The 14,811-nt window shown below is 36.8% G+C and overlaps 1 protein-coding gene across 3 annotated transcripts in view; it reads right to left on the reverse strand.

The window, feature by feature from the left end:
* Positions 1 to 5,936: 5,936 nt before the first annotated feature.
* LOC126177108 (activating transcription factor 7-interacting protein 1-like) overlaps positions 5,937 to 14,811 on the reverse strand; it is a 186,370-nt gene continuing 177,495 nt past the window's right edge. For all 3 annotated transcript variants that reach the window (XM_049924374.1, XM_049924375.1, XM_049924373.1), the window contains exons 14-16: positions 13,804 to 13,912; positions 8,147 to 8,313; positions 5,937 to 6,603 (exon numbers count right to left, since the gene is read on the reverse strand). In XM_049924374.1, the coding sequence (XP_049780331.1) occupies positions 6,499 to 6,603; positions 8,147 to 8,313; positions 13,804 to 13,912 (381 nt within the window). In that variant the 3' untranslated portion in view covers positions 5,937 to 6,498. The remainder of the gene's footprint in view (positions 6,604 to 8,146; positions 8,314 to 13,803; positions 13,913 to 14,811) is intronic.

Genomic DNA, 14,811 nt, shown 5'->3' on the forward strand with positions numbered 1-14,811 from the left:
GCATCCTCCCTATCAAAAAATCCTCAATCCAGTCACATACTTCACTTGATACACCATACAATCATCCTTTTGACAATAAGCGTTGATGTGGTATTGATTCGAGTGCTTATTTGAAATTGAGGAATACTGCATTTACCCAACTCCCTTGATTCATGTCATGTGAGAAAAGTGCAAATTGTACTGCACATGATCAAGATTTTCAAAATCCACACTGGTTGGTGTGAAGGAGACCATTCTGTTCGAGAAACCTTATTACATTTGAAATCAGAATGTGCCAAGATTTTACACAAATGGATGTTAGGGATGCTCAAAAGTAGCATTCTTGAAGATGAGTGTCTTCCGCCTAGTAGGCACGGTTTTTTTGTTCAAGCTGTCTACAGTAGATTAGAATTAAAAGAGGGGCTCAAAAAAAAAAATGGCTCTGAGCACTATGGGACTTAACATCTGAGGTCGTCAGTCTCCTAGAACACAGAACTACTTAAACCTAACTAACCTAAGAACATTACACACATCCATGCCCGAGGCAGGATTCGAACCTGCGACCGTAGCGGTCGCGCGGTTCCAGACTGAAGCGCCTAGAACTGCTCAGCCACAGCGGCCGGCAAAAGAGGGGCTCATTCAGCTGCAAATTCTGTATAGAAATTGAAAGGGATTTCATCGACTTCTGGAGCTATGTTCAGTTTAATGATTTCAGCAGTTTCTCAATGCCACTGGCACTAACATCTATTTCATCTTTTCAGTGGCATAAGTATTAAATTGGGGCAATACTCCTGCATTTTCCTTTGTAAAGGAACATTTGAAAATGGAATTAAGCATTTCTGCTTTTGTTTTGCTATGCTCAGTTTCACTTTGTCTTTTTCATGACTGTCAAGATACTAACCTCGATGGCATTGACAGCCTTTAGTGAAGCCTTCAGCATACTTGGCAAGAGAATCTTCATCAATGTCCTTGTGTGTCCAGATGCTATGAGAGTTATTTTTTTGATGGGAGTGGGATGACAGCTGTCCAACTGTAACACTGTTCAAAGCAGGCTTGATATGAACAGAAGTATGGATGGAGCCATCAGAGGTGGAGGTCAACATCCAGGATGGTACCACATTTAGCTGAGGGCCAGGGGGAAATATATGAGAGTGAAGATGCCGAGCCTATGGAGGAATGACGATAAGGTGTCTTAGCTCTTAACTCCAGATCATAAATTACCACTTATGAAGCTGAAGGCAGGGGTTTGAGATGTTGGTAAGTTAGGAAGGTTTCCTCTAGATGGCCCATAAATGGCTTGATATAGATCAGGGTGTCCTGTAGACATTCACTGCCATACCATAAATTAGTTTGTGCAGCTTCCCCTCAAAGTTATATTTGTAAGTGAGGATGTAATTACATGGATAAGAAAAGATGCGGTAGATTTGAAGTCTGAAGTATGTCAGGAGAAGTAGCATTCGACAGCAGCAAGCGAGTCGACATATGGGATGCCTGTGTATAGGGAAGTGGCATCAACAGTGACAAGTGGGGATCCAAGTGGTCAATGAGTCGGGACTGTTAATCTGCAATCTTCGATATGGGAGGCTAGTTATACCTACAGAGATTAGATTTTATCTGCAGGATTTTCTTTTTCTCATCATTTGGTTTTCTGACAATTTCTGTTCACTTCCTCACAAACATTGCAGAATAATTTTTTTTTCTGACAGTGGTAGCTCGTCAGGGAATCCTTTATTTTTAATCTGTTAGTACTGGTCCCAAGGAATTGTACTGAAAGTCTCTGTTGGCTTACGAAATGAAGCTGTCTGCTATTTTTAAAAGAAAATCCACCAATCCTAACATTAATATGTGAACATGAAAACTGATATATCGATTTTTAATATTAATTAGGCAAGGATGCCAATGAAACTTACACAATTCGAAAGGTACTTTGCCATAGATGTGCACAAAGAAAAATAAATCAAGTGTGTAAGTAGCCGTTAAGAGTAGCAAAAATCAATAGATGCCTTCATACTCATACTCATAACTGTGATAATACCTCTTTATCACGTGTTAAATTTCCAATAGGTGAACATCGAAAACTGAAGCACTACCACCGTCCATCTGTCCCACGTATCAATCAGGAGCGATGGTAGAAATGGCAGACAAAAGTAACATCATTTCATAAAATCGATTCCAGACACTTTCGTGTTTACATGGGGCAGTTGCAGGAAAACATAAATACTGGGCACCCACAATGTAACAACTGATACATCAATAATGTTGTCAGTCTTACAAATCAAAATATTGTAATAATGAAGTCTACAAATAATGTTGTGTGTTGGTGTCCTTGTTTCGCTTACTTTTCTGTGAAAATAACTTTGTGGCCATTTGCTGCCTTTACCAGAAAATCTGAAGTAATTTCCCGACTTTTAATTCATATGTTTTGAATAACTATGACTTCCAACTTCCCTTATTATATGGCAGCTATATTTTTTTTAGTCTATGCCTTGAAGGAGAATGCTAATGGGTCGGAGTTCAAATGGCTCTGAGCACTATGCGACTTAACTTCTGAGGTCATCAGTCGCCTAGAACTTAGAACTAATTAAACCTAACTAACCTAAGGACATCACACACATCCATGTCCGATGCAGGATTCGAACCTGCGACCGTAGCGGTCACGCGGTTCCAGAGTGAAGCGCCTTTAACCGCACGGCCACTCCGGCCGGCAAAATGGGTCGGAGTGAAAGATGCACAGCTAAATAGACAAAATTTTTGAAAGGAGAAAATATAAGTAATAGGAATATGATTATTTCTAACGATAATGCAACTGTTTTATTTAATGTTACATTTAGAGGTGCACTAACCGTAATTCCATGTAATTTTGAAGTTACAACTGTGGTGTGATGGATCTATATTGCAGATTTCGTGATGCAAAAAAATTTCGCATCAGATGTTACTGTACATGACACAAAGGGATTTGCATTGTGATGTCGTAAGGGAAAAATTAATTTGCTGGTGTTAATACAAAATTTATTTTTCAACACACTTTATCAAGGGCGCTCTTTGAATTAGCCAAGAATTGAAGATAAATCGAGAATTACTTCAGTGACACTGGTAGCTACTATCAGCATCTACTATGGTCAGTTCTGATACAAAAATTTTATGTAGAGTGTATCACAAACGAAGTTTCTTCATCATAGGTCAGGTCCGATGACTTCTACATATGGTTGTTTTCACCATTGTTATATGGAATTATATTCTCATCACATAGACACTTCTGTTCACAGCAGAGTACACACTAAATGAACAATCAAACCACCTGTGCAGTAATAACAACAACAACAATGTAATGCATGAAACTGCATTTGAGTTAGAAAGTTTTGATCATTTTGTGCGTTCTTTCACTGCAATGAACGATAACTGTGAATGAGTCTAAAATGAAAACAGAAAAATTTGTGTGGTTATACAGTTAATAAAAATTTAGATCTCTGGTGTTATACTGACACAATCAGACTGATGTGGCCTCTATTTTTAATACAGTTGTTGGTGATCCACCATTCTAAAGAAATATGGTGAGGGTTTTTTTTTAGGAACTCTGATATAGTCAAAAACATCTCTGTTTTAGACTTGTCACTGGATACATTAGCACATCCATTATTATTTTCTAATGGAGATACTGGGTGGTATGTTGATTTGTTCCACAACCCATCAGGTATGCCCACTGCAAGAGTGAATAAAAATGAAGTTATTATGTCGCAATTTGCATGCTGTCACCTCACAATTACAGCAGTGTTCAAGCAAGAACTAAGAAATTGCGTATGAATAAATTTCAATTATTATACAAAATTTGGACTTGCATAACTTCATAAACACAATTGGTCAAATATAGACCACAGGTGATTCTAGTGTGCATAATTTTCTTTAACTATGTTGGCAGTTTTTCAACACAGAATGTAGTGTGGGTGAAATTAAAACATGAAAAGAACATATTCTCCAGAACTTTACATACTTCCGTTGAAAGTGTTAGTGAGCTGTCATTTGACTAACTGCCCTGCAAATGGAGTTCAGTTACAACATTGCATCCGTTTTTTTCTAATGGCACCTGCAGGCAGTTGTGCAACTACAGCAGCTGTATGACGTTCATGGACTTCGGAAATCAGTCTAGTACCTTTCTTACTGGCATAGGCAATTTCTTTTGACTTAAATAATTTCACCTTTATTCAGTTTCTGTTTGCCACCAATATTTTTGGCAATCTCCTTTGTGTTTGTTATACAGGCACTCAAAGCTGTTGAGTATCAAATGCATATGCAATCACAGAGAACAAGTGAATTGTTGGAACGGGCATTAACTGTTGCAACCTGCCATCTCATAAGCAGACCGAGCAAGGCTCTACTAAAATGTTAATATGCACATCCTGCTATGGCTGAATGTAGTATATCCCAGCCATTCCCAAATGCTACAACATATGAAAAGAGACCTAAATAACCTAAAGTCTACATTCTTCAAAACATTGGTTCACTGTGGTTACACAAAAGTAGGTCAGTAGAAAATAAGAATCGGGAACAGCCAGCAGCAAGAAAACTACAGAAATTTGATAAAGGCAAAGCAAGCATTGCCTTGCAAATATGCCACAGCCACTCTTTCCAGCACCTCCACTGATGACTGTTCTAACATACATGTCAGTCCTCTACAAGCCAATATAAAAACTCATACTTATCTTACAGGCAGAGGGACATTAAAGGTTGCCCCAAAACAACAGCCATTAAAAATTGTCTCAATTTCAATGGTACTTTAATGTTATCTGAATAAAAAGTTGTGCCAGTTATATAACACACCACAATGATTTTATTCGTAAGTGTACAGAAATGGTCCATTTTCTAAATTGAGGGGGTTCCTGTAGTAACCATCAGAGCAGAGGTAATTACTTCTTGTTTAATTTTTAGGATGAAAAATATTTTACAGTATTTGGCAGGAATAGCCTACACAGATAATCAGTCGAGTACATAATTGAAACAGCAAAAAATTACCTTCAGTGGTGGTATCATGCAGTGCATATCATTTTTTCCACAGGACCCCAGAAATGATAACATTTTAAGAATCAATTACTTTTATTTACTTTCATATTTTAATGTTGTTACACATTTGACTGGAACAACCATTCTGCTGGCAGTGAGATCTGTAGTCGACATGATACCCAAACCATGCCGACAACGTGGCACAGTTTTTTTCGAAGTATTAACACTGTAGATAGTCTTAAAACTAACCGTTAAAAATGAACACAAGGTACACTAAAAAGAATTGCAGGTAATGAAAAATTCTCAAAATTTATGTAACAACAATTCTATTTTTAAAAAAATGCAGTTTCTCTTTGTAGGAATTATTATAAGCAAATTTACCATTTAAAGCTCATTTTCACAAATAATTAAATTATATATATGTATATTTACAGACAGAAAGAAAAATATATACAACTTTCTACATCCTGCTGGTAGCCATTAACAGATTTTCTGAAGGAAAAAAAAAAAACAACAACAACAACAACAGAAATTGACATAGCAAACCTTTTCTTTCAGGGTTAAGTTCACTCCAAAAGACCAAATAAATAAATAAAAAATAACTGTTTTATCAATACACTAGAAATTTTATGTCTTAATCATTGCACGTATAATACACACATTTCAGGTATACTAAACAAATGCAATAACAATCATTGCTTCAGATTCTGCAATTCACCAATAAAATGGTGGCAAAATGTGAGTAAGTTTCAAAGACTAGTGCTGAGTGCTTCAGTTAATGCAAAATATGAATGAAATTTTATGCTATTTCTTCATTCACCCATAATTTTTTCACCAAGGAATACATGTCGTTTCTGCAGCTAAGTTCACTTTTAGCCTATTTACAATTAATTTCGAAGACTACATACAACTGTATGACAAATTGTTTATCATCCATCTTACACACACACACACACACACACCACACACACGGACAGTAAATTAATTGGACCTTACAAAAACAAGAGTAATCTTCACAAATGTACTAAGTTTTGAGGACCACTATTTATCAATGTGTTTGAGCAAATACTTTAACGTCTGAGATTACTTTTTTACACTGTTGTTTACATATTGGGACACCATCTAACTGCAGTAAGTTTTGGAGTTATTGTGTACATTCTTTTTTCTCCTATGAATGATGGTAAGCAACTTACATTCCATACCTGGAACACAAACCATTGACATTCAAGTAGTCCAAATTTGCAGCTGCCAAAAAGATTTTCCATTATAAGATTCTGTACATAAATATTTACACCTGTTTCTGTTTTTCTGCTTTCACATTTTTTGCGTGTATTTACAACAAACATTTTCATTACACAAAAAACACATGTAATAAAAAAGTTCTCAGCAATTTATTTACATTGTACAGCAGCAAAACACTGTCTGTATGGCATTCAGAGTTACCGCAACTATTCACAGATTTCTATATAAATACCACAGCACTATTTACAATAAAACATCCAGCAAGAGACAATGCATCAGTATCTACTTCCGAGTCAGTACAATACTCCCTGGTAAGCTGAATGGTCCCACACGAGAATGTATGTCAACAGCTCTCACAGCAAAGTGATATTTGTGTCCTTCGACAAACTGCAAAGAAAAAGAAATGTCTACAACAATACAACAAATTTTTGTTACTTATAAAATCATTGCATTTTCACCTATGAAATCAAGCTCATCTGAATCTGTAGGCAACCCAATCAAAAGCATAGACAGTACGTTTCAATCTACAAACCAAACATGTGCACACCTGGCTACAACATATAGGCTTGTTGGCAACATTGACACAGAAAATCTTTTAAATCTGTTTGCAGCCTGTGCTAGTCTGATGTGCACAATCCACATGGTGTTCACTTGGCTGTGGTGTGAAGGAAGTAGGGGGGAGGGGAAGAATAAACTTCCCACAATCTGACTGCAGTTTCCCAAGCGCCACCGCACTTTCATAGTATTTACGGCCTTGTAGATTCCACTCTCTTGAATAGATGCCAAAGTTGTATGCCCTATGTGCTCCTTTTACTTGCCACTACAACTGAAGCTGTGAAGGCTACACAGCTGTTGAGTTAATCACTGAGTGCTCACTCACAAGGCAAGTGAGGCGAGCCGTGTGCATATCAAGTCACAGGGAAAAAGTTCCATTCACTCCACTTCACTATGCAGATGTAATGCTCTGTCTCGTGACATTATATTTGCTGAGAGAGAGAGAGAGAGAGAGAGAGAGAGAGAGAGAGAGAGAGAGAGAGATATTTCAGCATTAGCAATGGCTGATACAGATGTACTGTTTTCTTGGGTGTATTTGTAACTTTATACAATGTTACTTATGGCACTTTATGAAACTGCTAGTGGTATTAATAGCTTCATGAACACTACTTGCATATAGCGTGCCCATTTGGCCAAAAGTAGTCTGCCAGCCTTAGTTTGCACTCATACCTCAATAATTCTACATCTCTGAAAGTATATTTTCTAAAAGTTACCCATTGTATTACAATTTCACTTACACCTACATTAATGATTAATGTGTTTACAGTATTTGAGATCCATCATGATGCTATAATGCTCTTATCATCATTTTTCTTCTATCTCACTACACACAAAAGTAATACCTGAGTAAGACTAATAACAGTCCACAAAAATAAAAACAAACTATAGGAGCATCAAAGTAAAACTAAACTTTTGTCATGTTTTCTTGACATTCCTAAAGTGTTAATTTTCAAATGTGGAAAATGGACGATACTCCAGCTCGTTACTGATTACTATTTATCACATCAGCTGTCAGCATATTTTCATTCTTTACCTGATCTACAATATCTTTAATCTCACAGTCTAACTACAGCCAACATTTTTCAATCAAGTGTACCACAAAGCACAATATGTCATTTTTTCTGCAATTCCTATCCTTACCTACTACACTGATGTAGCCTGGTTCAAAAAAAACATTCTTTTCACTCTACAAAGCCTCTTCCTATAATCCGCCCCGTCATTTCAAATTTTAGGCTGCATAGTCTTATTTAAGACACAAGAAGACTGGATAAAGACAAATATATATGAGTCACGGTGTTTACAAATTATATGCAAACCTAACTCCATAAAACTGTACCTACACGTCACATGAAATCAATGTCAGGCAGATACATACCTGCGTCAACGTGCAAGCCATTGGCAATGGTAAAGCCTTGACATCTCCAACTTTTTTCCAATGTGCTGTACTTGGAGGTGATGAACTCTCCTGATATGCATACAGCTGGTAGCTGGCAATGGCTGCATATTCATTTGTCACTGGCATATTCCACGACAGAACAATACCTGTAAGACATTTAATATTAAAAACACGCAGTTGTGATTCGAAAGGAAGGTGAGAAGAAAGAATAAGTTTGACTACATATCATTAGAAAGAAAACTATCTTTTGGATACAGTTTGTAAGAGATCTGCATTAACCACTATTCAGGTAAACAGCTGTTTGAAAATTTCTCCCATTATTACATGTGCTTATGTACTCCAATTAATTTAAAAAGCAGATATTATTAAGGATCTAGTTCTACTTGTTCCAAAACTGTTGTTCTTCCTTAAATAATATGAATATATTCATGCTAGCCAAATTTATCCTCATACTTTGATCTCAGTGAAAATCCCTTCGAAAAACTTCTACAATAAAATGGAGGCGTAAACCAGAAATACAGTAAGTACTGAAGTCTACGTCAGAGTCATCTTTATTGTTCTTCTGCCACTACTTTGTATTTTTATAAGAGTTTTAAAATAAGAAGTATCAATTCTCAAACATTATTTAATTGCATTCAAATAACATAACAGTAACTATCACGTCTTCAGTACATACTTCTCCCTCATGAAAATCCATTATTTTTCCTTTTATGCAGTAGATTTGAAGCTACAAAATCATTTTATAAGAAACTTCTGCGTCAGAATCCTAACTATACATTAATCAATACTATTCTAGGACCATTCCATTCACATGTAGCCTACTTAGTAATCCAGTCAAAAACAACCAATCATAGCACTTTTTTTCTTTATATTAATTTTGATTAGGGCTTAACTGAAAGATCTTGCTCTGTAGATGATGTAAATAGGCTTCTGGTACCTGATACAGGATTTTTTTCCAGGAACTGTCTTAAAAACGAAAAGAAGGTTTCACCAGTTGCCTAAACAATTCAAAAGCAGTAAGCTTATAACAGTTCTCCCACTTTTCAGTGACCACGAAAATTGACCTACTGAACTTGATAGAGTTAACAAATACTTACACAGAGGGGGAGCTGTTAACCAACAAGAAAACGAAAGGAAACCTAGGAAGCTGTAACTGAATTATCAGAAAAACTTACATCTGCACAGAACAAGCAGCAGTGCACTAGTGCAAATCTCTCAATCTTGAAAGGTGCTCTCCAAGTATTGCAAGTACTGGTGGTAGGAAGGAACATATGTAACAAGGAGAGGTTCCAGTGGTGCAATTGACCTTTTTGCAACCACCTATGTGGCGTTGCAGATTGAGAATCTGGGTATCACATTCTGAAGCCCTAGCGGGCCCTTCTCTACGAGTAAAAGCCGAGAAACAGTTTAGCTTGCTCCACTAGAGCTTTAAATTAATACAACATTTTCGAATGACACTATAGCATAATGGATAGCGTTACAGATTGAGAAACTGAAGGAGACCTATTCAAATCTTGTCAAATGGTTATAAATTTTTTTTGTTTAGTTATTTGCTTCAAATGTAATGGTTTTCTAATTTTTTCAAAGTGATTTTTAACCATTGTATTAAGTTTCTTATTTGTTCTCATTTCTCCATTGAGCTCAAAAATCATTGGTGGATTTGCAGTTACCACCCAAAATCATTGGTGGATTTGCAGTTACCAATCAGAAATTTGTGATTTTGTTTCATTTAAAATGCCTGACAACGTAAATTCATCAACCGGCAAATGTTATGACGAAAGAATGGAGATATTTGATGAAAAACAAGGACAAATTTCACGAATTCCTTATGCAATGCATTGTCTATTTATAAGAAGAGGTTTCTCCTTTCTGAAAACCCAATTTTAAAAATGTAAACACAGTAGCGATGAGTGAACAAATCGCAGAGAAAACAATTCAACTTGTGATGCAGAGTATTATTGTTCAGGAACAGCGAGACTGATTAAGAGGGTTTGCATGATCAGGTAAGCCTTTCCATACTACCATCTGTTAATTTTTGGATTTCCTCATCCGTTATTAATATAACTGCAAAACCACCAATGATTCTGAGCCCATTGGAGGAATGAGAACCAATAAGGAAGTTAATACAATGGCTAAAATGACTTGGCAAAAGTTTATAAAATTCGTAACATTACAATTGATGCAAATAACAGAAGAAAAATAAAATTAAAAAATAATAAATAAAAATTGTAAGCAAGTGACAGGATTCTAACCCGCCACCTTCAGTTTCCCAATCTGTTACGATATCCACTACACTATGGCAGCATTGGAAAATCTGGTACTGAATTAATACTCTAGTGGAACAAGCTGAATTGTTTTTCGGCTTTTACTCATAAATGAGGGCCCACCACGGTGAATGGCTTCACAGTGTGCTTGGGTTCTTACCCTACACCATCATATAGGTGGTTGCAAAAAGTCAATTGCAACACTGGGTCCTCTGCTTTCAAGCATTATGTTCAACATAGAATGCTTTCCTAAATCAAACGTGTACATTCATGATGGCCACACAAATAAGACACATGAACACTACCAGGTGGCTCACTGCTTCACAAGATCAACTGCAATAGATGCCTGACTAAGCAGGCAACAGGGGAGTTGAGTGTACTGAGCAACATTTTTATGTAGCACAGCCACATAGAATCAGCTGGTGGTGTTATGGTTCTGAAACTGGCACAGTGTCATGCTTACAAAAATGTCATATGAGCCTTGTGGGCAAATGAAGGCTCAAGAGGTAGTGATACTGAGGTCTTATTACCTTGCCCATACTATTCACCATCTACTCTCTGCTGCTTTTGTCTTGTTTGTTTAATTTTTTATCTTATGTTCATCTCCTCTTTTCCTTATCTCAGTTGCTCCCTCCATTACCAGCCCACTCCCTATTTGCCTGCATTATTTTCTCCTAAAATTTTCCAACTTGTAATCCTTTTGCCATGCTGATATTATGTAGTTGGATGGATTAAAAAATCTACTCACCAAGCAGCGGCAGGAGAACACACATATACAAAAAGGTTTTACTTATGCAAGCTTTTGGAGCCAGTGGCTCCTCCTTCCAACAGAGGGTTGAAAGGGATGGAAGAGGCAAAGAACTGGAGAGGTCTGAAAAAGGGATAGAGCTCGGGAAAGTCACCCAGAACTACGAGTTAGGGGAGACTTACCGAACAGTGCTGGAAGGAAAGACACTGTTGGGATCTACAATGAATGAGATTTGAAAACAGGAGAGCTTAAAGTTGTAAGACAGGGTAATATGCAAGACAGAGATTACTGCTAAAATATCGTTCACAAGTCAAGAGTGAAATGCTTAGTGCATTCTATGTAACAAAGGTGGAAGCGGGCAACAAAAATATACAGATCAGAAAATGAAAGATGTAGAACACTAAAACGGAGTGAAGGAAGGAGAAGTTACAGTGAAGAAATGCTGAGATGGAAGAAATTTGTGTAAATTAATGCCAGGTGGGTGGTGAGAACCGAGGACATGTAGTAGCACTAGTTCTCACCTGTGAAGTTCTGAGACACTTGTGCCTGGGAGAAGAATCCAGATGGCATGTGTGGTAAAACAGGCACTGAGGTCATGACTTGTAGAGCAAGTAAGTTACCAGTTAGGACAAATGGGTATAGGCAGAAGGTGTATACCGGCAACACACAAAATCCTGTTGCACAGCAAGCTATACCCCATGACATTCAGTACTGCAGTGGCTGTTTCACCACAGGCTGCAACTGGATGCTTCCCCCACACACCAGTTACTGAGAACTCCACATGTCCTTGGTTCTCACCACCCACCTGGCCTTAATTTACGTTAATTTCTTCTGTCTCAGCACTTCTTCACAGTAACTACTCCTTTCTTCACTCTGTTTTAGTTTTCTACATCTTTCATTTTCTGACCTGTCTATTTTCCGCCAGTCCCCTACCACTTCTGTTACAGAAAATGCACTTAGCTTTTCATTCTCTTATTAACTCGTGCATGATGTTTTAGCAGTACTCTCTGTTTTGTATATTATCCTTTCTTCCACCCTTAAGCTCTCCCATTTTTAAATCTCATCCGGTGCAGTCCCCAACAGTCAGTCTTTCCTTCCCAGCCCGTCCACTACACCTCCCCTGACCCGAGGTTCAGGTGACTTTTCCAAACTCTACTCCTTTTCCTAAACCTCTTCAGTTGATTTCCCTTCACTCCTCTTCCTGCCCCTTCAACTGTTCTGGCAGAAGAAGGAACCACTGGCTCTGTAAGCTTGCCCAAGAAAAACCTTTTTTTATAAGTGTATTTTCCTGCCGCCACTTGGTGAGTAGATTTTTTATTTATTCAATTACATTATACTGTCAAAAATTGATTATTTTCTTTTCCATGTTGACTATCTTTACATAGTTTTATAAATTTCTTAGTTTAAATCCCCCATCTACCCTTTTACCTCACTATCTCCAAAATTAACCATAAATCAATGAAGTCTAATACAGCTACTGCACTTTTAAGTTTCTGGAACTAAGGTTTTCCCAGTATTTATGACAATTATTACGGCTCCCTTCAAATTTCCTATCTTCGCATTGGTAATTCTCACCCTATTTTGCATGAACATATTTATAATTATCCTGTGATTTATGCTTTACGAAAAAATGTTCGCGGAGAAAAACTGACAATTGATGTAAAATGACACTGGCATGGCATTGGATATCAAGAACTGTTTACAAATGTTACACGGTTAATGTTTCCTGACACCAAAGCCTTTTACTCAGCAGATCTGAACAGGTAACAATTGGAACAATTCATGTTTATCTCTTGCTGCTGCCAAGCCCTATTCAGTACAGAGGCTGATGGGAGTAACTGGGTTTGTTCAAATGAAGGTATCATGATCAAAACCATTTTCAAACTGTCTCTACTGTGCAAGTGCACATGCGGAGCTTCGTGACACCTTTGTTGGATCATATTAGCATGTTTCGCTGTTTGTCTACCTGACACCTTTGCTCACTTCGCATTGTGCATGTTTTACACGGAAAGAGATGCAGAACGACACACATGCAAACATCATACAAAATACTTACGTAAATATTAGCACTTGACAAGGAGAATAAATTTTTGAAATGCCTCTCGCTAAGCACGAAAAAATATGTAACTGGTGCAATGTTTCACTATTTAAATAACGAATGACAGCTGCAGGATTTATGAAATTAAGTCAAATGTTTCTATTTTCCACAGTTACCAGCAGTTTTTATTAGATAATAAACAAGCCTTTATGAGTATTTTGATGCCTGTTGTGTACATATATCTTACACAAAATGTGAAAATTTAACAGAGGTACTACATGTAACTTTAACTGCTTCGAACATTATTTCCCACATTTCACATTTTCCCACATTCTACACAATTTTTTTTTTAAATGTACCCTGAAGAGTGAAAAAGCAGCATTTCACTGTATTTACTAACTGTGTACAATTCAATTCCAGTTATTAGCATAGTCATGCCATAAAAGTTATTATACAGAACTATTGCAAATTTCACAAAAATAATGGTTTTATACTTACGTGAATGAATATTATTTCCCTTTAGAATACACACAAATCATTAAAATGGAAAACAAAATTTAACAACAATATCTTTAAAAGTATCTACCTTGGTGCCTGCTCTGTTTTGATATTTTTAATTCGGGTCTTGGTGGCATCTTCTTTAAGTCTGGATTATTTAGATTCAAGTTTGGTGCCACGGGAAGAGGTGCAGGGTGCTGAAACAAAGAAGATTGTATTGTAATTTATTTTGTAACAGTTAAAAATGCTAACAGGTGAAACACAGAGGCTGAAAAGATGGATGGTAATTTATATTCCCGTCTCTCTTTCTCTCAAGCACAAACTTGTTATCCTGGAGCCCTGAGCAAAACAAACTTAAAGGCAACAGAGATACACACATGTAACAAAGGAAACGTAGTGTCAGTAAACTGAACAGTCAGTTCCTACTGAACCAAAGACAAGTATTCCGTTACTATCTCTCATTCATTTGGTAGACACCTCTTGTTCTGTGCAACCTGCCTCCCAACTATCTCCACATGGAAGAAACATACAACTCAGAATTGAAGATTTAATACCAGTACTTGCTTTATTCAAGTTTCTGTCGTACGTACCAAGGTTTCCCAAATGATTTCCGAGACTGGCAAATGGTTTCCATATTTGATTTTCTTGTTTATTTTATAATAATGTACACTCTCAGTTTTAATTATTCAAACATTATCTCTAATCAAAACTGATATTACATTTAACGCTATTCGATTTAAATACCATTTTGATATGAAATGCACTTGCATCACAATGTTGAAAATTTCTTCACGAGTTAGTACTCAATCTCTATTTGAGGTCTGCATCAAATGCAATATGAAGTATAAATGTAAACAATGTTTCAATATCTTTACTGTAACACTACCAACATAAGACACAATGTCTGCAACATGGGGCTATCATGCACCTCCCATTCAGAAATTTTGACATTTTCTTTTATTACAAATAAATGCAATAATGCACAAGTAGTCTCAGGAATGTAAGAACCTTTGGTTCAAATATGTTTGGCATTACATGCGTTGTTAAAGTTCTTACTTTAAATACTGTGCAGATGCTGGAAAAACAGAAAATATCA

The sequence above is a fragment of the Schistocerca cancellata genome, chromosome 3 (assembly GCF_023864275.1).
Source record: "Schistocerca cancellata isolate TAMUIC-IGC-003103 chromosome 3, iqSchCanc2.1, whole genome shotgun sequence".
NCBI lineage: Eukaryota > Metazoa > Arthropoda > Insecta > Orthoptera > Acrididae > Schistocerca > Schistocerca cancellata.